Source organism: Trachemys scripta, chromosome 7 (genome assembly GCF_013100865.1).
Source record: "Trachemys scripta elegans isolate TJP31775 chromosome 7, CAS_Tse_1.0, whole genome shotgun sequence".
Taxonomy (NCBI): Eukaryota; Metazoa; Chordata; order Testudines; family Emydidae; genus Trachemys; species Trachemys scripta.
Genome location: NC_048304.1, coordinates 112,846,748 through 112,868,532, shown reverse-complemented (window position 1 = coordinate 112,868,532; position 21,785 = coordinate 112,846,748). Strand labels below are relative to the sequence as shown.

At 43.4% G+C, this 21,785-nt stretch overlaps 1 protein-coding gene across 1 annotated transcript; it reads left to right on the top strand.

Annotated features, from left to right (window-relative positions):
• The first annotated feature begins 951 nt into the window (after positions 1–951).
• LOC117881002 (inactive pancreatic lipase-related protein 1-like) lies at positions 952–21,507 on the top strand. Its single transcript, XM_034777751.1, has 12 exons — positions 952–1,000; positions 1,944–2,098; positions 2,740–2,865; positions 4,349–4,483; positions 6,121–6,229; positions 9,931–10,050; positions 10,890–11,009; positions 13,016–13,134; positions 14,934–15,063; positions 16,069–16,180; positions 19,883–20,044; positions 21,381–21,507. The coding sequence occupies exons 1-12, from the start codon at positions 952–954 to the stop codon at positions 21,442–21,444; spliced, it is 1,401 nt and encodes a 466-aa protein (XP_034633642.1). The 3' UTR covers positions 21,445–21,507.
• Positions 21,508–21,785: the final 278 nt, after the last annotated feature.

The window sequence follows — 21,785 nt, the reverse complement described above, 5'->3', positions numbered from 1 at the left end:
TCTTACTAAGTACCTTACTCTGCACAGTCACTGGATGAAATTTCTGGCCTGTGTTATCATAGAATCATAGAAGATCAGGATTGGAAGGGATCTCAGGAGATCATCTAGTCCAAGCCCCTGCTCAAAGCAGGACCCAACACCAACTAAATCATCCCAACCAGGGCTTTGTCAAGCCTGACCTTAAAAACCTTAAAGGAAGGAGATTCCACCACCTCCCTAGGTAACGCATTCCAATGCTTCACTACCCTCCTAGTGAAAAAGTTTTTCCTAATATCCAATCTAAACCTCCCCCACTGCAACTTGAGACCATTACTCCTTGTTCTGTTATACAAGAGGTCAGATTAGATGATGACAATGGTCCTATATGGATTTAAAATCTATACAGCTATGCATAATCCCCTTTTCTTCAATGGGACTAATGCAGAGCAACGTGCATAAAGGCAGCAGAATCCAGTTCAGAAGATTTATTTTTATTTAGTAAAGCTATTTGTCTTTAAGTACCCTGAAAGCATCATTCATTGGCACATGCACTTCTAAAATGCACATTTAACAACCGCTTTTTCCATCAAAACATCATCTTCTTCTGCTCCGGAAAATTAACATGATAAAAACTAGTTACCTGATACGCTGCTTTGTGTGTTTATGATAATCTACATCTGAAGTACACACATGCCATTTTCTATCTTTCTGGGAGTTTCCTTTTGAAGAAAAGCCTCAAGGATAAGTCAGGTTATAAAAGCACACACCAAGTTTGTTTAGCAATTCCTGGGGACTCCAGGTAGAGCATTGAACAGTAAGTCACTTTTTATCTTATTTAGTGAAAGCTGCTGCTGAGACACTGTCATTGTGTGGCACAGTTACAGATTTATAATGAGAAAAAGCAATCGATACAAAGCTTTGCCTATCACATGGATTAGCCAGTCTAAGCTTTTCCCTTTTGACTTGTTCTAGATGCTTGGAATTTGGATTCTTGCACTTTTTCTGCTTGGTACAGCCAAAGGTGAGGCATAGGATTTATGTCGATTTCAATACAGCATTTCTATTCTGATCACAATCGTTTTCTTTTCCCAGGACTTTGCTCTATGTGATGAAGGTTCTATGTGTAATGACTATCTGAGTTTGCAGCTCATTAGTAATGAGGGTGAGCGGTATGGTTTGCCATTCCCTCAGGAAGTCCCAGCCTCAGTTCCTGAACCTTGCAGGTTAACAAGCAGGTTTACAAAACAGGAAGTATGGGGAGATTTATTTCCCCCCAAAATGCTGTTATCCTGGTCTTCTCTACAGGGCCACTAGATAAAGTGAAAGGATCTTTGTCCCTACTTCCTCCCTTGTGCATCCAGATTAACATGGGCACAATCTGGCTGGCAATCGATTAGGTTCACATTGCGCAAATTGCCCATGACAAGGGACAGTGCAGAGTCAGGGTGGGAATGTTCCCCAGAGAGTAGATCAAACCATGTCAGGGGGAAATACATACACCCCACTGCATGCTGTCCCTATTCTGTGGGCTTGTGCAGAAGGCCTTTGCACCATTGGGGTGGACTGTGGCCCGGGGGGAGCAGTTGCTATGCTCTACCCAGGGAGGAGGGATAGCTCAGTGGTTTGAGCATTGGCCTGCTAAACCCAGGGTTGTGAGTTCAGTCCTTGAGGGGGCCACCTAGGGATCTGGGGCAAAATCAGCACTTAGTCCTGCTAGTGAAGGTGGGGGCTGGACTTGATGACCTTTCAAGGTCCCTTCCAATTGATAGGATATATCCATTCATCTAAAAAAAAAATTATTTATTTAAAAATTTAAGTTGTAGCTGGCCTGAATGCAGGTTGCTGCGTTCAGAAAGCATCGAGACACCACTGGGGGAAAAGTGCTGTCGGGACAGAGTGTGACAATTAGAACCTACCACATCTTTTCTCATTCACATCCTAATAATTTGATCTGTGTACTACAGGAAAGGAAGTTTGCTTTGAAAGGCTCGGGTGCTTCACAGACAATATACCATGGGCTGGAACTATAGAAAGACCAGTGGCAAAGTTACCGTGGACTCCAGAAAAGATAAACACTCGCTTCCTTCTTTACACAAAAAAGAATCCTAATAACTTTCAAGTAAGACCTCTTGCTGTTTAAATATTGCAAGTGACATGTACACACAGAGCACAGAAACATCACCTTTTAGTGCTCTTGGCATTCCCAAGGCCAGTCAGAGAAATGGCCAAGTCTCCAATGTAGTCAGGAGGCAGCATTTTCTAGCCCCTCCGAAATTTCCTGTCCACCCTACCACAAGTTTCACTAAGTCTCAAGGGACAGAATTCTTAGTGGTGGAGGCAACAGGTGATTCTTTGAATAGAACCAATAAAGACTTTTCCAACCCTATGCAAACGACAGACTGAAGGCTCCCTCCCCAGAAAGGAGAGCAAAAGTCACCCCTAGCCCCTTCGCATTTTTCCTGTGTCTATTGAGAAATGTTAGGAAAATCTGTAGCACTGGAAGTTGTTTGGTGAGAAATGGAAAGGACACACTAACGGTGAAATCCTGGCTCCACTGAAATCAATGGCGAAACTCCTCAGCCCCTGTCCCGCAAACATACATGGACTTAATGTAACATATGTAAAGTTAAGTGCATGTGTAAATGCTTGCAGGATGTGGGCTTACATAATAACAGCGTTGTTTTCTATTAACATTGCTGTTTTGATAAGGTTTTTTATAGGAAATAGCTAAAACATTTACTATTTTAATATCTTCAACAGGAGATCACTGCAATAAATCCAGCAACGATTCGCTCCTCAAATTTCGATCCAAGCAAAATAACACGTTTTATTACCCATGGATTTGTAGACCAAGGAGAAGAAAACTGGCTGTCGGACATGTGCAGGGTATGGTACTATCTCGATATTTTGTCATTCTCAAATCACTTAGTTCACATTTATGAAGGTATTCCTGTAAATTATTCATTTTCTCTATGTCTAACCAATGCATATCGTGCCATCTGGGCTGATAAGAAGAGGAAAGGTGTCCACATCTATCTTTACAAAATTAGGACATAAAATGTTGTTCATCTGAAATCTATTCAGTTCTAGCTCCACTTCCAGGAAAAATCTTAAACAAAATGGGCCGAATTCTACTCTGTGTCGAAGTCAAAGGGTTTGTACAGACATAAAAGATAACAGAGTTTGGTCCAACTAATGTTTTTTCTCTGGTATACAGAAAAAAATGCAGTAAAATGCTGCTTAGAAATTAAGGAGATTCCAGGGTTTGTTAAATGGGGAGAGATCAAGCTTCTTGCTTCCCAGTTCTGCTGCTAACGAGCTGGATTAAGCTGCCAGGGTACAGGAAGGCTCTGAGGGTGGAAGGTCCACAGAGGAGAGGTGGGACGGCCCAGGACACTGGACTGGACCGTGATAGCTGGGGAGATGGCATGGCTCCTAACATTCCTGTTCCAACCATCTGCCCCTTTGATGCATTTTTACTCATCTTCAGAACCATCTCCTCTTTTCACATTCATACAAAATGTTTTTCTGCAAGTGAGTATTTGCAATCAGAATGGGTGAGCTGGCAGGGCAAAGCTGTGCAGTTTAGTCCTTTGTCTCAAGTCAGTAGCAAACACAGGGCTTCGCTAACCTTCTCCCTGTGCCGAATCCTCCTCCTCTCTCCAGCTTTCATCCCCTCCTTCAAATTTCCCATTGCTTGGTTCTAAATTACCTCAATCTCCAGATCACCAAAGAGGCTAGCGGTCCATTGATCACTGTTTGACAACCACTGACGTACAGCCAGGTTCTGCCAACCTTATTCACAACAAGAAGTACTTTACTTGCTTTCATTAGCATTACTGCCACTTAATCCAGAACATAGAATAATATACAAACTATATCACAGCTGCTAAAACAGGGTGTCTTTAGCAAACCATTCCACAGGTCAGAGCAAGAAAAGCAAAACCTGATATTATGTGACCGATAGATGAGTGGATACTTTACTGTTTGGTTACTAAAACAAAACCATAAACTTGAAACCAAAGTAAACTGACAGCAGAAACTTATGTAGACTCTTGAAAATATAAATTCATGTGTTTAACAAATACAGATCATATATATGTTTTTAATTATCCCACCTTTTAAAATTATTATGGAAAAATATACACTTCTAACTGAACTTATCATTTACAAGCTGTGTCTCCACATCATTTACGTAAAGAATCAAGATATGAACAGAGCCCTGGTGTAATATAGGGGCTGTACTTCAAAAAATGTACAGGGAATTCATATGACGTTTATAAGTCTCTGACTGTGTTAAGTAATCAGCGATCTGAACCGGTGTTGATAATATTTGCTTCTGTTCTTTTTAAATCTATATTTGCACCAGAGGATGTTTCAAGTGGAAGATGTGAACTGTATCTGCATAGACTGGAGTAGTGGGTCAAGGTGCCAATATACCCAGGCATCAAACAATATCCGTGTCGTGGGTGCTGAAGTGGCTTATTTTATAAATGTGCTTATGGTAAGGGATCTTCTTCTCATTCCACAATAGGATTATAGTCATAGAGCTGCTGAAATGTATTCTAATCTAAATAGACAATCACAATGAATTGTCATATAGCCACCAAAAGACTCCTCCCAGCAAAAGACGGTTTTCCTCCTGATAGATTTTAAAGTCCTATCAACTCCCCCATAATACACAGAGTTTGAATATTTTCATGCTGCGATTACTTTTATGTACTCTTGTGGATGTGAAGGGTTGGGTAGTTTTAAAGACAGAGAAGTAATAAACGGCAAATTATCCTTTCTCAACCACGAAAGCTATAGGACCTTCTTAAGGGATACCCATATAAAAGCCTACAATAATTGGCCATTGGATAGCAACAGGCACCTCCCAGGAGGAGAAAGCAGGATCCTCTCCCCAACCCATGAAGAAGTGTCACCTAGGTATGGGTGTTTGGGGACAGGTGGGATCTTCCCAGATGCCCCAGGGCCAGGGCCGGCTCCAGGCACCAGCCCACCAAGCTTGTGCTTGGGACGGCAACTGGAGGGGGGTGGTGCGGTGCTCCGGCTCCGGCCGCCGGGGAGAGCGGGGCCGCGACTAGGCTCGCCGCCCTCCCCGCGGTGCTCCGGCCGCCGGGGAGAGCGGAGCCGCAGCGGCCTGGCCGCCGGGGAGAGCAGAGCCCCGGCCGGGCTCGCCACCCTCCCCCTGGCACTCTGGCCACTGGGGAGAGCGGAGCCCCGGTTGGTGAGAGCGGCCCGTGGCCAGGCTCGGCGCCCTCCCCTGCCGCGCTGGGGGCGGGAGATGGGGTGTGGGTCTGTAATCAAACTAAGGGCCAGATGTTTAGCTTGTGCAAATCACATAGATCTACTGATCTCAATGTAACTCACCATTTTACACCAAATGAGGCTCTGGGAGGCATTTTCAAAGGCACAAAGGGCCATTAGGGGCCTAATTCCAGTTGAAAGTCAGTAGGAATTAGGCACCTAACTGCCATTTTTGCCTTTGAAAATCTCTCCCTCTGTCCCTAAATCTGATGACTTAAAAGTGCTTGCAACTAGGCCTGAGTGAAGCTATGAGGAGAGGGATGGTTCCTAATATTTTCTGAACTAGTTTGCCTCTGGTTAGTGTAAATACTAGGGGGCTGGCTCTCCATTGCACAGATGTAATTGACAACACAGGCTGCAAGGCAAATTACAAATCGGAATGGTGGTGTTTAGCACTCACATTGCACTGGTGCTCACTCCAACACAAGGTGCAAAGTAGTGGAAAATCAGGCCTTAGCAGAGTGTGGGTGTCCTTGAGTGGCCATGAATTTTTTCCCCTTGACGTTCATGAGTTGGCTAAAACAATGTCCACAGGACGCCAAATACACTTCCTTTCACTGTGGGGCTGGTGGATCCATGATTATTCACTGCCAAAAATCTCACATGTAGGCAGAAGTTGCAGAGGTTAATAATGCCTTCAGGCTGTAGTAGCAGCCACTGAATGGCTCTGTTACTGCTCTACACCCTGGACTCTGTCCTCCTTCCAATTCCATGGACCTCTGCTCTGTGCAGCCCATTTCTGGCTTTAGTTGTGTAAGCCAGAGCTTCTCTCTAGGCCTCATATTAGTGAAAATATATATTCCCTTTTGTTACAATTGATGTTTTCCTCAGGAACAATATGGATACTCTCCTTCCAAAGTCCACTTCATTGCCCATAGCCTTGGAGCACATGCTGCAGGGGAGGCAGGGAGAAGGAGGCCAGGCCTTGGAAGAATAACTGGTAGGTTAATGAATTATAGCTCAGTCTATACCAATGAAGAATTTGAAGAGAGCATTGTTAGACCTTAACATTACCTCACGTTTTTTTACTAAAACAACTACAATATCTGACTGAAGGAAAACCCTGCAGTGGAATGAACTGGTGTGGGTGTGTATGAATGCATGCACATGTGGGTGTGTTTGCCACTGCCCCCCACAGGATGGAATCAAAACTGCACAACTGTATCATAACCTCATATTGCTAACAGCCAAAATTGTGCCCTTCCTCAATAACACCATCCAACCCTCAGGAAGGTATTACCTCAGTGGGAAACTCCATAAGGATCTCTTCATGGTGTTCTTGCCCTAACTTTAATCTTTGGGGGAGGAGGTATATGCCCCCTGAAGAATGTCCCTGAGATCTTGTTACATCAGGGCTGAATCCCTGCATGAAGTGCAGTGGACAGGAGATGGTTAGCTGTGTGGGGTAGTGATCTGCACCAGCATCCCATCCCTAGGATATGTCTGGCCTCTGCTCTGTACAGCAGGTCCTCTTTTGTCAGCTGTGCTCTAAGGATGGTCCCAGGGAGCATGGGCTATTCTGGCTCGGTATATAATGACTTAACACTGTGACATTCTGCGTGCCACTAAGGCTGCTCAGTGCAAACGCACAACAATCTAGGTTCATTTGACAGATTTTAATTTACCTGAACCAGTGTTAATGAGTCTGATTTTTCCCAAAGCATTCTCCCAACCCTGTTATGACAATGGTGATTCCCACTTTCCTTCTCCTGGCAGATTTTCTCCTATCATTTCCTGCTCTCATTAAGCCAGCTTGTTGTGCAGGTGCAGCAGTATGTCCTGTATTTAAGATCACCCACTGTTTGGAGGCCCGGCAAAGCGTGCTGTAGGCAGCACAGTAGTGAGTGGAGTTAATTGTTTGGTGCCATGGTTTTGCTGTCCAATACCCATTCCCAGAAAAGGATTGATTGAAATTGATATACCGAAGACAGAAGGTTGAACCTTTAAATGTAACCCTTTAATCTCCCTGTTTTGTTAGGTTTACATCAAAGCTTTCACATCTGGGCAATGCATTTACACACATTAATTTTAATTTATGTTATTTTTCCAGCAGATTTTTTTAGTTTAATTTCTAGGGTTTTTAAAAACAACAGGAAAACAAAAATGTGCAGTGAAACTGATCATAGCAACTGTTTTAAGGCTTGATCCTGCAAGATGCTGAGCACTCTGGCCCCAATCCAGCCAATCATTTAAGCATGTGTTTAATTTAAAGGATGTGAGTTGTCCTATTGGTCTCAGTGGATCTACTCCAATGCTTAAGGTTACGCACATGCTAAAGAGCTTTGCTGGAGCATGGACAGAGCGCTCAGTAACTTGAAGGATCAGGCCCTATGACCTATTAAGGTATTAGGGCAAATCCTAACCCCCTCTCCCTTAAGCTCCTTGGATGCAGCAGGCTTGAACTGCAGTAGAAATGCCACTGTTCCATTGTGTAGAGGAGAACAAGCAGCATCACAGAATGTGCAAAAGGATTCCACAGTCACCTGCATAACCCCAGTGCAATGCTCCACAGTGGCTATCTCTGGGGGATTGTGCAAGGGATTCATAAGTGGGTGGGGAGAGTGACACCAGCATGGCCATTGAGTCTGCCAACTGCACAGAGTCACTGGCTGCAAAACCTTCTTTGAATTAAAAGAGAGAGAGAGCACAACAGTCTGTGGCCACTACTATAGCTCATGGGCCAGAGTAACAGCTGCAGACAGAGTGTTCAGTACCCTGGCTCTGGGTTGGATGGATGGGCGGAGGCAGGGCTGGCTCTGGCTTTTTTGCCGCCCCAGGCAAAAAAGCCGCCCCCCGCCCCCGGCGGGGAGCGCAGCAGGGCAGGGCGCCGAGCCTGGCCGCGGGCCCGCTCTCCCCGACTGGCCAAAGCGCCGCGGGGAGGGCGGCGAGCCCGCTGCGGCTCCGCTCTCCCCCACCGGCCGGAGCCCCGGGGGGAGGGTGGCAAGCCCGCCGCGACTCTGCTCTCCCCGACTGGCCGGAGCGCCGCGGGGAGGGCGGTGAGCCCAGTCGCGGCCCCGCTCTCGGGCCAGAGTGCCACGCCACGCCGCACTCCTCCAGGTGCCAGCACATTCTTGGTGGGCTGGCACCTGGAGCCGGCCCTGGGCGGAGGATTCCCTCCTTTCAGCAGTCACATAGGTAACTCACACAAAGCTCCTCTACTCCAGGGCTGTGGCATTCATGTTTTATGAATACAGTCCAGACAACCTGCAACTTGACTATTTTTAGTAATTATTCATAATGCCAAGAGAGCTCCTGCATAGCAAACCGATCTATCACGTAATACACATTTACTTACCTATTTCTGAAAATACAGCTAATGTATCCCCCGGACTTCAGTATCAGGCTGTTTTACAGACATATTCAGCACTCACCTGGACAAGTTCTTTGTTTGGATTCCTTGTTCAGCACACAGGCCAGACCAAGGGGGATGTGCATTAGGCAGAAAAGCTGCCCCTCATACACAGAAGCCAATTTCAGATGTTATTAACTTAACTTTTTTCCATTATAGCATCTTCCAAAGAGTCTGGGCCTGCCAACCCCTGGACTAGTAGTCTGCAAAATTCAATTTAAAAGCAAAACTAAAGTTGCTGCCCAGGGAAAGCATCAGATATCAGCACAAGATAATAAGCGCTTTGTAATTTACAGGATTTTACAAGCTCCTGAGACAGATGCAGTGAATGAGAAAGAAAATGAGTCTCAGTTTTATGCTAATGTCAAAACTAGGTGTCTAAAGTTAGGCTATGTCTACACTTGCAATTGAATGACAAAACTTTTGTCGTTGACAGCTACTTAAGCCCCCCACCCCTCCGAAAGACAAAAGTTTTGCCGTGGCAAGTACCTGTGTGAGTGCCGCGTTGTTGACAGGAGTGTATTCCTGTTGACAACGCAAACCCCGCTCGTTGGGGATAGAAATATTTTGTCGGCAAAGTGCTAACAAACAGCGTTCATACAGCCCAACTTTTAGCGACACAGCCATGTTGCTAAAACCTGTGTAGCGTAGACATGGCCTTAGGCTCCAAAATCTGAATCTAGGCACCTAAATAAGTGTCATGATTTTCAAGAGTGTTGAGTACCCAACAGCTCCTACTGACTTCAAGCACTTCTTAGAATCAGGCCATTCAGGATATGGGTTTAGGAGCTTCACTTTTATGCACTCTTTTTAAAAAAAAAAATGTTTTGGCCTAAAAGAACAATCTATGTTGCAGTTGTTGGAATTCAAGAATAAACATTTACAAGGCCAGATCCTCAGCTGGCATGAATCGGTATAATTCCATTGACTTCAATGGAACTACCAATCTACACCAGCTGGAGATCTGTCCCACGGTGTTTACCAGTGCCGTAACTAGGCATTTTAGCGCCCGGGCGAGCAGGCATATTTGCACCTACCATTTTTTCACCCCGTTTTACCACCACCCCACAGCTTTGCTTCCTGGGCTGTTACCCTGCTCACTCTGCTATGGTTACGGCCTTGGCATTTACCTCTGAGAGATCGATCATATTAAATATTTGTTAGCGACTCTAATTCTGAAGGGAATAAAACTATGTAGCCTCCATAGACGCATCTTCAACTATATACAGTAGTATAGCTAACTAGCTATATTTATGTGCACGCACATTTAATTGTGGATATGTGTCTTTAAGGACTGGATCCTGCTCAGCCTTATTTTGAAGGTACTCCAATTGAAGTCAGACTGGATAAGACTGATGCAGCCTTTGTTGATGTTATTCATACTGATTCAGCTCCCACAATTCCAGATCTGGGTAAGTTTCCAGCTGCATTGTATTATTCAGGGCCGTCTCCAGGCACCAGCCTACCAAGCACGTGTTTGAGGCAGCACCTTGGAGGGGTGGCCCAACTTGGGGTGGCGGGGGACGCTCGGGGTTTTTTGTTTTTTTTTGTTTGATGGGGCGGCGCTCGAGGTTTTTTGTTTGTTTATTTGTTTTTGTTTCAGTGGCGCAGAACTGGGAGGGGCGGGGGCTGGTGCGGTGCTGGGGGGGCGGGGGTTGGCATGGGAGAGCGGGGGGGGTTTGGGTGGCAAGGCGCGGTGCTCAGGGTTTGGGCAGCCCGGCGCCGTGCTCAGCAGGGGTTTGGACGGCGTGGCACGGCGCGGCACGGCACGGCGCTGGGGAGAAAGAGGGCAGGGGTTTGGGTGGCCAGCCCGGCGCTCAGGGGAGTGGGGGTTTGGGCAGTGTGGCGTTCGGGGGAGGGGGTTTCGGCGGCCCAGCGCAGCACTGGGGGGGGGGGGGGGGGGGGCTTGGGGGGGGTGGGGCTCCGGGGGGGGGGGTTACGGTGGGGCGGCGCTCTTTTTTTTGCCTGGGGCAGCAAAAAAGTTAGAGCCAGCCCTGGTATTACTATTATTGATTTGTCCTGTGGTAGCACCTAGGAGTCCCAGTCACAGAATATGACCCCATTGCAGTAGGTGCTGTACAAATACAGGAAAAAACAACAAAAAATAAACACACACAAACAAAAAAACCACCAGTTATTGCCTCAAAGAGCTTACAAACTATAGCCCTACAGCATTATGTAGAGTAGCTGCCAGGAAATACATGACAGTATTTAAATTAAAATTTGCTTACCCCTGTCACAAACATTGCAGGTTTTGGAATAAGCCAGGCTATAGGACACCTTGATTTTTATCCAAATGGAGGAATACAAATGCCAGGATGTACGAAGAAGACTGTTTCAAAGAGTATTGACATTGATGGAATCTGGGGAGGTAAATATGTTAAGCAGATGATGACTTCTATTGAGGGTCAACATCAAAATGTATTGAGCTAACATAGCAGCAATCTTCTTATTTCAACTATTTTTGATTATTTTCTTTACGAATGCCAACAATTACAGCCACAAACAGTGAAACTGATAGTATAGTTCAAATGTACTCTGGGGGACACGTTCTGGTAGAGGGATCAAAGAATGAGTGGCATGAAGGCTTTGCTTTGGGAAAAATATGATGGGGTTGAGGTTTGGCATCTTTACCTCCAACCATCCAGAGTGTCTGCATTGTCAAGTAGTGGGTATCCGTACAAGGTTGGGGGCGAGGAGCAATAACAATAGCTCCTGCTCCCCTTTCACGTGTGTTTGGGCTCCATGGGTCTGCAAAGACCCAGATCCCACCAGCCATGTTCCTTCTAGGACCTTGCCTGACCCACTCTTCAAACTATCCAGCTTTGGATCTAATGGAGCAAGATTAACTGGAGTTTATTGTAAATAGTCCATCATGTTGCCAAATAACAGGAACAAACTTCAGTGTGATTGTTCCAGTGCCCCTTGCACTGTTTCCAGGTAACTCCACAATAGAAACAAATATTCATTAATTGGTCTATCTCATCCAAAACTGGTTCCAGTTATCTACTGAGAGAAGCAAACCCTACTCAAACTGTGCCAGAAGTTTAGCTCTGGAACAACAACATTCAATTTTGTTTCTATTATGTAGTCACCTGGCAGCGGCACTGGGTGGGAGTGGGAACAATAACATTCATGTCTATTTCTGCTATGGGATCTCGGGCTTCAATTGTTTTGTGAGCTTTGGCAGCTAAATTCAAATGTGTTTCTATTCTGTAGTTACCTGTTAGGAATTTTGGTTGCACTGGAACAATGTAATTTTTATGTCTATTATTAGGCAGTTGGAAAGAGTTTGGCGTATGATAGATCATGCACATTCAGATTTGTTCCTTATTTTGTATCTTTCAAATCCTGTTGTTATTATTATTGTTAAGAATCCTGTAGATAGTGCCACAAATTTACATTGTACCCCACAGAACATAAATAAAGCACATACCCTGCCCCCCAAAAAACTTGCAGTCTCAGATCCCAAAACTGCCAACGGATCTGCAAGCATGAACCTTTACACCTTTGGGAAATCACATCGCTAAATCAAAACATACAGTAAGGACAACACCCCAGCTATAGCAGACATTTATTTTTTCTCTCTCATAAAACCTGACAATTTTCCTGGGATTTCTTTCCTAGCCCTTTCCTACATTATTATGAGCACCTTAAAAATTATGATTCTATGAATCTCTTCTTTGCAATTACTGGCCTATTTCTGCAGTCTTTACTCACAAATTCTTGCCTGTGTAAGCACCGCAGGATCAAGCTCTCTATTAATAATGATGCACAAAACCCCCTTGCACTTAATCACTTCTTTTTTTAACCTAACAACAGAACATTTAAGGAATTTTAGTACAAAATAACATATTTAAAATAATAACACGCCCTTCCCCCCCTCCTGAAATAATCAGGTGGTCAGATCCTCAGTCTGCATAAATCAGCATTGCTCTAGGAAGCTAAGTGTTAAGGAGGACATAATACTTAACACACTGCATTTTGATTCCTTTTATATAATGATAATGTGAACTGTTTCCTACAACGGCCCTTTATTCATATTTGTGGGCATTAATGCAATTAATCACACAATGGGGGGCTACTCATGTGAGTAAGTATTCACCAACATGACAAGGATTGCACAATCGGCCCCTATGTTTGTTACACATCTGCATTTTACACGTTCTGTACTGTGTGCATTTCACAAAGGGTAAATACAGTCACTGAAGACATAGGTCTCAAACTGCGACTCAGGTGCTGCCCAGAATTGTGACAATGTAATGTGGGGATTTACAAATCATTCAAATGACATGATCAGTTCAATACCACGATTCCAATCTGAATAACAACCAATAACCTTGCAGTACGATATGTAATAGGAGCTTCTTTCCACAGGAATTGTTGACTCTGTTGCTTGTAATCATTTGCGAAGCTTCAAGTATTATTCTGACAGCATCATCTCTCCCGATGGCTTTCTAGGATACACCTCTACTTCATATGACATTTTTCAGACAGTAAGTCATTCTCACATCCCAGGGAATGAGTGGCTCTTGTCTGTGCATCTGCATGTGGTAGAACCAGAGTCTGTCTGTCTCAAGCCACTTTGCATTGCATGAGTGCAGGCATAAGGGGAAGGAAGGGGTGCACTGGGGCATTGGGGGATGAGGATGAGGCACAGAAGGGGCATGATGGAGCAGAGTTATGCCTGGCTCTACAGTGGCCTGAGGTTCCTGAGAGACCTCATGCCAGAGCTGCTCCTGCAACCTCTCACCCCGCTGTGTCAAAGAGGGGCTCAGGCAGGCTGAAGAATCTGCCCCAGTAATTATTTATTGTGCACAACCAAGGAGCAGTGAGCACAGCCCCCATATTTTAGCATTTTGCCTTGCAAATAATTTTGAAATAAAATCATTTACCTTAAGGTTCAGTGCATTCTCAGTGACTCCCGTAATGACCTGATGGCCTCAAGGAACAAATACAGACGGGATGTGGCCTAAAGCCACTGCCTTCTCCTTTGTCCCATAGCTCCATCTATGACCCAGCTCTGTTAGCTAACACGGTAGCAGGCTCATCAACCTAGCTATGTGGCCCACCTACCACTAGAGGGGAACAGAGCTCCACACGCAAGGGGTAAATAACAATAATACCTAGCACTTACATAAACCTTTGCATCGTCAAAGCACTTTACAGCCACTCATTAGATGAGCCAGGGAGAGAGTGATCCCTATCTGCTATCCCCTTTCTAAAGCACTGAGTTTAAGAGAGGGAACTTAGAGAAATGGAGACACCTCCTCCTAGCGAACAGCAAACTGTGATGAAGTACAAAGGAGACATCCATGCCTCCAAATCCATGAGGTGCCAGACACAGCCCTTCCTCCTCCTGCCCTTTCTAGGGTGGCTTATTTCAAGCTGAGTAAGCGTTAGCCCATAGACATGGCTTAGTAGCATTTTTCTACATCACTCATGCACTAGCAGGGCTGGAGTGAACTGCACAGCATCAGCTGGATAATATTGATGGGTCTGAACATCAGAAGATGGGGAGATTGGAGGGAATAGGCTAATTCGCACGAGCTTTTCCTGTGAGAGGAGAGAAAGAGAGAGAATGGTGCTGTTTTGCAACATGCTGCCACAGAGAGAGAGAAACAATTGTATTTTTCGAGTTTCTCTGGACAAATGATTTTTTTCCCTGTCTCCTTGGGATAGAGCCTCATTAGGATCAGCCAGCAGATCGAGGGACATGATCATTCCCCTCCATTCGGCATTGGTGAGGCCTCATCTGGAGTACTGTGTCCAGTTTTGGGCCCAACACTACAAGAAGGATGTGGAAAAATTGGAGAGTCCAGCGGAGGGCAACAAAAATGATTAAGGGGCTGGAGCACATTACTTATGAGGAGAGGCTGAGGGAACTGGGATTGTTTAGTCTGCAGAAGAGAAGAATGAGGGGGGATTTGATAGCTGCTTTCAACTACCTGAAAGGGGGTTCTAAAGAGGATGGATCTAGACTGTTCTCAGTGGTACCAGATGACGGAACGAGGAGTAATGGTCTCGAGTTGCAGTGGGGGAGGTTTAGGTTGGATACTAGGAAAAACTTTTTCACTAGGAGGGTGGTGAAGCACTGGAATGGATTACCTAAGGAGGTGGTAGAATCTCCTTCCTTAGAGATTTTTAAGGCCCGGCTTGACAAAGCCCTGGCTGGGATGATTTAGTTGGGGATTGGTCCTGCTTTAAGCAGGGGATTGGACTAGATGACTTCCTGAGTTCCCTTCCAACCCTGAAATTCTATGATTCTATGAATTGGCACATGTATTTCGATTAGGGAACCGGCTTCCCATGCCCCAGTGGTGGATGCCCCCAAATGGGTCACTATGCGGATAAGTTTAAGGACAAAGTTACTTCTGGGAGCCAGAAACTTTATCTGAACACTGGAGCGGCCACGAATTTTGCTCGTAAGTTCCTATTTTTTACTTGCTTCTACTTACATGTGAGCACCAACATAATTTAAACTATTTCCCTCTCGCTTTAAATTAGTTTTACTGGACGAAAGCCCTTACCGTGGTGGAGGAGCAGAGCTCCATACCATCATGCCCTCTCCCCTCCCTGTCTTGACAACACCAGTCCCAGAAAGCCCCCAACATAACTCCATAGGTGTAGTTTGACTTCTATATTTGGGGGGATAGCTCCAGTCTGGCCAATGGAGCGATGTGTGTGGGGGGGCAAATTCCATAACTGCCCAAGGCTTACAGTTTGGTGGTGAAATGCCCCCCAAACTATGCCCACGCATAACTCCTTCCCCTTATGCTGGGGGTAGGGACGCAGCTGGAGTAGGAAGTAGCATAGCCAGCTTTCTCAGCTGTAAGTCAACGGAAAGTTCCCCTAGACAGAATACTCCTCTGACCATCGGATGCTTTAAGTCCTCTTTGCCCTGCTTATGGGCCAGAAAATCCAGTCCTCACTCTTGAGTGTTGTTCCTTACAACACCCCCAAGTTGTGAATAGATACTTTCCTGGTCAATATGACATGTGATATGTTCCTTCTATCACATTATGGATTATTTTTCACAAATAAACACAAAGGCCATGAATTTCCTCTGCCTTGGCTCTTTGTGTAGTCATTCACACTGTGCAAACTGGGAATAAAATGCTACTACCAGTGTGAGTGGAGAATTGTGATTTGCTAGGGTTTTACACTCATTTTGCATGGCTGTAAATGACTGCAGAGTGTGCAAAGCAGTGGAAAAGCAGGCTCCTAGTATTCTCCTATAAAAACATTCTATTCTATTCTCGTCATTCCAATCAGGTCAGGATTTAATCTTGAGCTCAGAGTGAAGCGACGGTCATATTTTTCCTTTGTTTTGCCCTGAAACATAAAGTACTGATAGAAAATGAAAAGTAGGCATGTTGTGTTTGTTTCTATGTGGGTACAATCTAATTCATTTTATTTCTGCTGTGTAGGTTGGAGGTATAAAGTATCTGTGGCAATTGCTGGAACGAGTGAAGTGAGTGGGTATGTAAATATTGCCCTGTACGGAGCTGGAGGAAACACAAAGCAATATGAAATTGTTCAGTAAGTTCAGTATTATAATGATAAATGAGCTTCTCTGCTATTAGAATATTTAATTCATCTATTTTTAATTAATGCTTCTTCTTAATTTATAGGCCAAATTCATACAGTGGTGTAAATCCATACTAACTGTATTGACTCTGGATTTATATCAGAAGAAGAGTTAGAATTTAGCCCTACTTCTCTGATAACTATAAGGATACAAGAACCTGGGGCTAGATCCTGATCTCAGTTGCACCATGTAACTTAACTGAATTCTAAAATAATACTATGGATTTACACTAGTATAATTCTGATCCCTTATCTTTTCATGTTTGTAAAATGTTGTATCAGTTTATGGTGCTATCATAGGCAGTGCTACCAGCTCGACCTATAATCAGGATTGCCTGACACTATCTTTCACAAAACCCTATTTTTGTGTGCTCATTACTTTGCTAAACTTTAACCATTTCTGCTGAAATTTTCTATGTCAGGTGTCTGCCTTGGACAGAAAGACAGGTAGATATTAAATTTCAGGTGTTTCTGAGAAAGATTACAGAAAAATACAGTGTTTTGCCCATGTTAAAGAAACCCTTACAACCATTTTGCTGAGAAGTTCTAAGGCCTTCATGTTTTAGAGTAGAAACTTTAAATTTACCAGTGGGCTCATCCTGGTGTCAGGAATGTGACTTTTGCCATCTCCATTAAAATTCATCCACATTTCTGAAAAAATCTAAGTTTGCACATGCTTAGTAAAGACCTGTTAAGAGTTTGACGTTAAATTCTCCAAAGAATCCATCTCCACTGAGTATGCTCCAGCCCCTCACAGCTGCTATCTGCAACCATATTGTGCATGCATCATCCCAACAAAGCTAGTGAGTATGCTCTATCCCATGGCTGCAGGGGTTGAACAAGACTTTCCCTGCAGATGTTGCTCTAGGCAGCCAGGGGCCACTGTGGTACCAGGCACAGGAACTGAGAGTAGGGAAACTGTGTCTGTTGTACCCTCAATGCTCCCCCACGGCTGGTACAGAGGAAGATGGATGGCATATGATCAAGTAATTTAAAAGAGATAATATGAAACTGTGTAATTTGAGACTGTATCATAATACATACACGCAAAAAGGCCAAATTAAAGTTGCGTGGACAGCCTTTAGTCTGGTATTTCCCAGTGCTTGACTTTGGAACATTAACAATGCTCTTGAACTTTTTTGGGGTGTAATCATATATAAACTTAAATGTATGGTGCCAAAGGATTTAGCGTGAGCAAGTTGGACTTTTTAAAAGAGCCTAAACTCCCTTTGAAGTTGAAGTTGTAGCTGCCCAAATGCCCTTGAATTCAGTGGGACTGAGGTGCTTTGCTCCCTTAGGCTCTTTGGAAAATCCCAGCCGTGATGCACATTGAATAAAGCTATGTATTGCAAAGCATTGCAATTTTCTGCTGCAATGAGAGTTTATTTTGATTTCCTGAGTTAACAATCTTGTTTATTTTTTGTGCTAGCAGTACAAATATGTTAGTGCTGGATTACTATTTAGCTGGCATGGTTAGTAATATATTATGCTGCCATAGCAATGTGGAAGGGTAGTAGATCCAATGGGAAGATATTTTAAGTGATTTTCATTATAAATTATCAAAAAGAACGAGGAGTACTTGTGGCACCCTAGAGACTAACAAATTTATTTGAGCATAAACTTTCTTGGGCTAAAACCCACTTCATCGGATGCATACAGTGGAAAATACGGTAGGAAGATATACATACATACATACATAGAGAACATGAAAAAATAGGTGTTGCCATGCCCACTATAACAAGAGTGATCAGTTAAGGTGAACTATTATCAGCAGGAGGAAAAAAAAACCTTTTGTAGTGATAATCAGGATGGCGTAAAAAAGAATAAATGGACACAAATCAGATGTCAGGAATTATAACATTCAAAAACCAGTCGTAGAACACTTCAGTCTCCCTGGTAACTCAATTACAGGCCTAAAAGTCACAATATTACAACAAAAAAAACTTCAAAAACAGACTCCAACGAGAAACTGCTGAATTGAAATTAATTTGCAAACTGGACACCATTAAATTAGGCTTGAATAAAGACTGGGAGTGGATGGGTCATTACACAAAGTAAAACTATTTCCCCATGCTTATTTTTCCCCCTACTGTTACTCACACCTTCTTGTCAACTGTTGGAAATGGGCCATCCTGATTATCACTAAAAAGGTTTTTTTTTCTCCTCCTGATAATAGCCCACCTTAACTGACCACTCTAGTTATAGTGGGTCTGGCAACACCCATTTTTTCCATGTTCTCTGTGTGGGTATATATATATATATATATATATATCTTCCTACTGTATTTTCCACTGTATGCATCCGGTGAAGTGGGTTTTAGCCCACGAAAGCTTATGCTCAAATAAATTTGTTAGTCTCTAAGGTGCCACAAGTACTCCTCGTTCTTTTTGCTGATACAGACTAACACGGCTACCACTCTGAAACCTGTCACATTATAAATTATATTCAGCTAGATTCAATTTAGATTCTCAAGGGATGCTAACAGAAGGCACAGCTTTGACACAAAGTACTTACCAAGTAAATTCTGCTTGATGGGCAATCCACACATATACTTTGCCAATTTGTGTCTCTCTTTCTATACTTTCCCCACACCCACTCCCATGCGTTCTCTGTGCCTGGAACTGCCTTCCTAACCCCATTCGCCTTGTCACCTCCCTCTTCTCCTTTAAATCGCTTCTCAAAGCCCACTTAATTAGTAAGTTCTTTGCGCAAGTAAATGGAGCTGCTCTGGATTTATGCCATTGTAGATGAGAGCAGAATTTGGCCCTTGGTCTCTAATGGAGGAAAAGGCCTGGTGTACTAACAGCAGTCAGAGAAGAGATACACTGAAAAGACTACCCCAGGATTGATTTCTCTGCCCAACATTTTCCAGCCAGGCATGGAGTTTCTTACCCTTCAAGAAGTTGTTTTTTTGTTTTGTGTGATTCTTGCTAGATCCTCCCCTTTCCCTAAGGCTCTTCCTGCATGACCAATCCAACCATGTCAGAGACTCGGTGAAAACATTGGTGTCTCCTGACTGAGTCTACACACCTACATTTTGTAGCACATATGGCACCATGTCTGTGTTTTGCAACTGAACTGAAGATAAAACAGGTTTAACATATGTGCAAAACACAGCCAAGACCCAGCCAAGCCTCAGGGCACTGCGTTGTAACTGGATCCCCTGGAACACCATATTTTAATATAGGTGGGGTACTGAAGAACATGGGCATGTCAGGCAAACATCCCTTTGGTCAGTAGGTAATGTATTCTGATCAACATCGATTTCATATGAGGACAGGAAAATTTCATTTAAAAAATTTTATGTAACATGAACATTTACATGATATTGAAGTAACCAAGACAATAGAATGGGTTACCTAGGGAGGTGGTGGTTTTAAAAACCATCTTTAGAGGTTTTTAAGGCCTGGCTTGACAAAGCCCTGGCTGGGATGATTTAGTTGGGGTTGGTCCTGCTTTCAGCAGGGGGTTGGACTAGATGACTTCCTGAGGTCTCTTCCAATCCTAATCCTCTATGATTCCAAGATCCTTACTCTTTGACAAGCAGAAGGCCATGTTTATTATCAATATGCTACTATCGCTACTCAAACAGCTACACTGTATTGGTAATTAATATTAAACCTCACTGGACATTATATACTTTTGTTCTTGAAGGGGGACCCTCAAACCAGGCAAAACATATGCCAACTTCATTGACGTGGAACTTAATGTTGGGACAATTACGAAAGTTACATTTCTTTGGCGCAAAAATGCCTCAACCGTATCCACACTGGGAGCAACAAAGGTCACAGTACAAGCTGGAAAAGATAGAAAAGTGTATGTATATTTATTGTGAAAATCTCAAATTCTTTAGGAGCTACAAGGACAGCATGATATATGAGGGTAATAGTGCTTGCACAAGAACAGGTATTTAGAGTATTTACAAAAAAAAAGAGGAGAAGTTTAAATTTCCTTTCCCACAAGATACCGATATAGCTTACTAGTAACATTAAATATTTCTGTCAGATATTATCAAGGGAAAATTCTAAAAACATCTGGATTTGGCTTCAACAAGAGCAAAGTTTTTGTATAAACTTCTGTTCTTTGGGTAGGAAAGAATAACTTAACTGTGGCTTAGGTAATCAGCACAGCTCTTTCCAGACATCAGGCTATTGGGTACTGCAAGTTTTATACTAGAAATGGCCATCGGTGTTTAAAACTTACATTAGAGGGTCTGATCCACTGTCCATTGAAGTCAATAGGAGTCTTTCCACTGATTTTAATGGGTGTTGGATCAGGCTCTGGAAGAGTAAGAGATAATGGTCATATGTCTTCAGTTCCCACAGACAGAGCTAGTAGTTATAAATTGTGATTAAAAGGCCTGATCCAAAGCCCACTGAACTCCACTGAAAGACTCCCATTGACTTAATTGGATTTTGGATCAGGCCTTAAGACTGTAGAAGCAGTGTACTGAATGGCAGTTACTGATTGGAAGGTGCTGGTTAAGTTAATTCTTTTAAAACAGCATGTTTCAATCAGTTACCCACCAATGGTGTTGTGTTACCTTTTCTGCCTTTCTGAATGGAGCCACAATGAAGGGGGAAGTTCCTTCAATGGGTCATGGATATAATGAAAAAAAAAATCACACAGCTAAAGTCCATTCACTTGAAATAGAGATGAGCTGGGGGAATCTCAAGCAAACCAAAATGTTCATAGCCCAGTGAACTACGGTACAGCAGAGCATACAAGTCTACTTCTGGTTTTTGCATACAACAGATCAACATGCTGAGGGATACTCTTCCCATAAACATCCAATCAGCTATTCTATTTATTCATGTCTTGGCAAACAACAAGCAATCATCATCTTTCTAATGCTGGTGGCATGCAAATTCAACAGGAAAGGAATAAAACCAATGGAATGAAGCCAAAAAAGAGAGGCCAACCAATCAGGATGATTAGAGTCCTTTGGTGTTTTAGCAGGAAATAATATTTCACATTTAGCAACCCAAAACATTTGCTTGTTCTTTTTGTGCCAATGTAACAATATTCTATCATAACTTTGTCAAAAAACAAATTAGGGTGGCTTATTCTATTAAAAAACACTGGTACAATTACAAAAAATAAATAAATCTAGACACACTAAAAGCACTTTACATATTTTTTTTCTCCTCAGGTTTAATTTCTGTGGCAGCCAAACTGTGCAAGAGAACGTTCTGCAAACTCTTACATCTTGCTAACAACATACAAAAATGTCAGCGCTGTCTGTTAATATTAATAAAAGTTGATAATGCATAACTATCCCACTTGTTTTATCATCATTATTTGTATTGTGGTAGAACCCAAAAGGTGCTGACCGCTATGCAAATATACAAGAAGACACACTCCCTGTGTGGAGGGACTTACAATGTTCAAAGATGCAAACATATGGAACATAGGGAACAAGGATATGATACATAAGCATAGTGATCAGGGAGGTTGTCATCTGTTAAGGAGGTGAATTGGTTGTCTCAGATTAGAGGACATACTGACGTAAATCCTTATCTCAGTTATTCCCATGTGACCCCATTGAAGTCTCTGG

What these genes read in the sequence shown, in the direction of transcription:
- LOC117881002 (XM_034777751.1), top strand. Translation starts at nt 952, where the DNA reads ATGCTTGGAATTTGGATTCTTGCACTTTTTCTGCTTGGTACAGCCAAA. An exon ending in CATTGATGGAATCTGGGGAG is followed by an intron (nt 11,010 to 13,015) that starts GTAAATATGTTA and finishes TTCTTTCCACAG; the next exon opens with GAATTGTTGACTCTGTTGCT. An exon ending in AAGCAATATGAAATTGTTCA is followed by an intron (nt 16,181 to 19,882) that starts GTAAGTTCAGTA and finishes TTGTTCTTGAAG; the next exon opens with GGGGACCCTCAAACCAGGCA.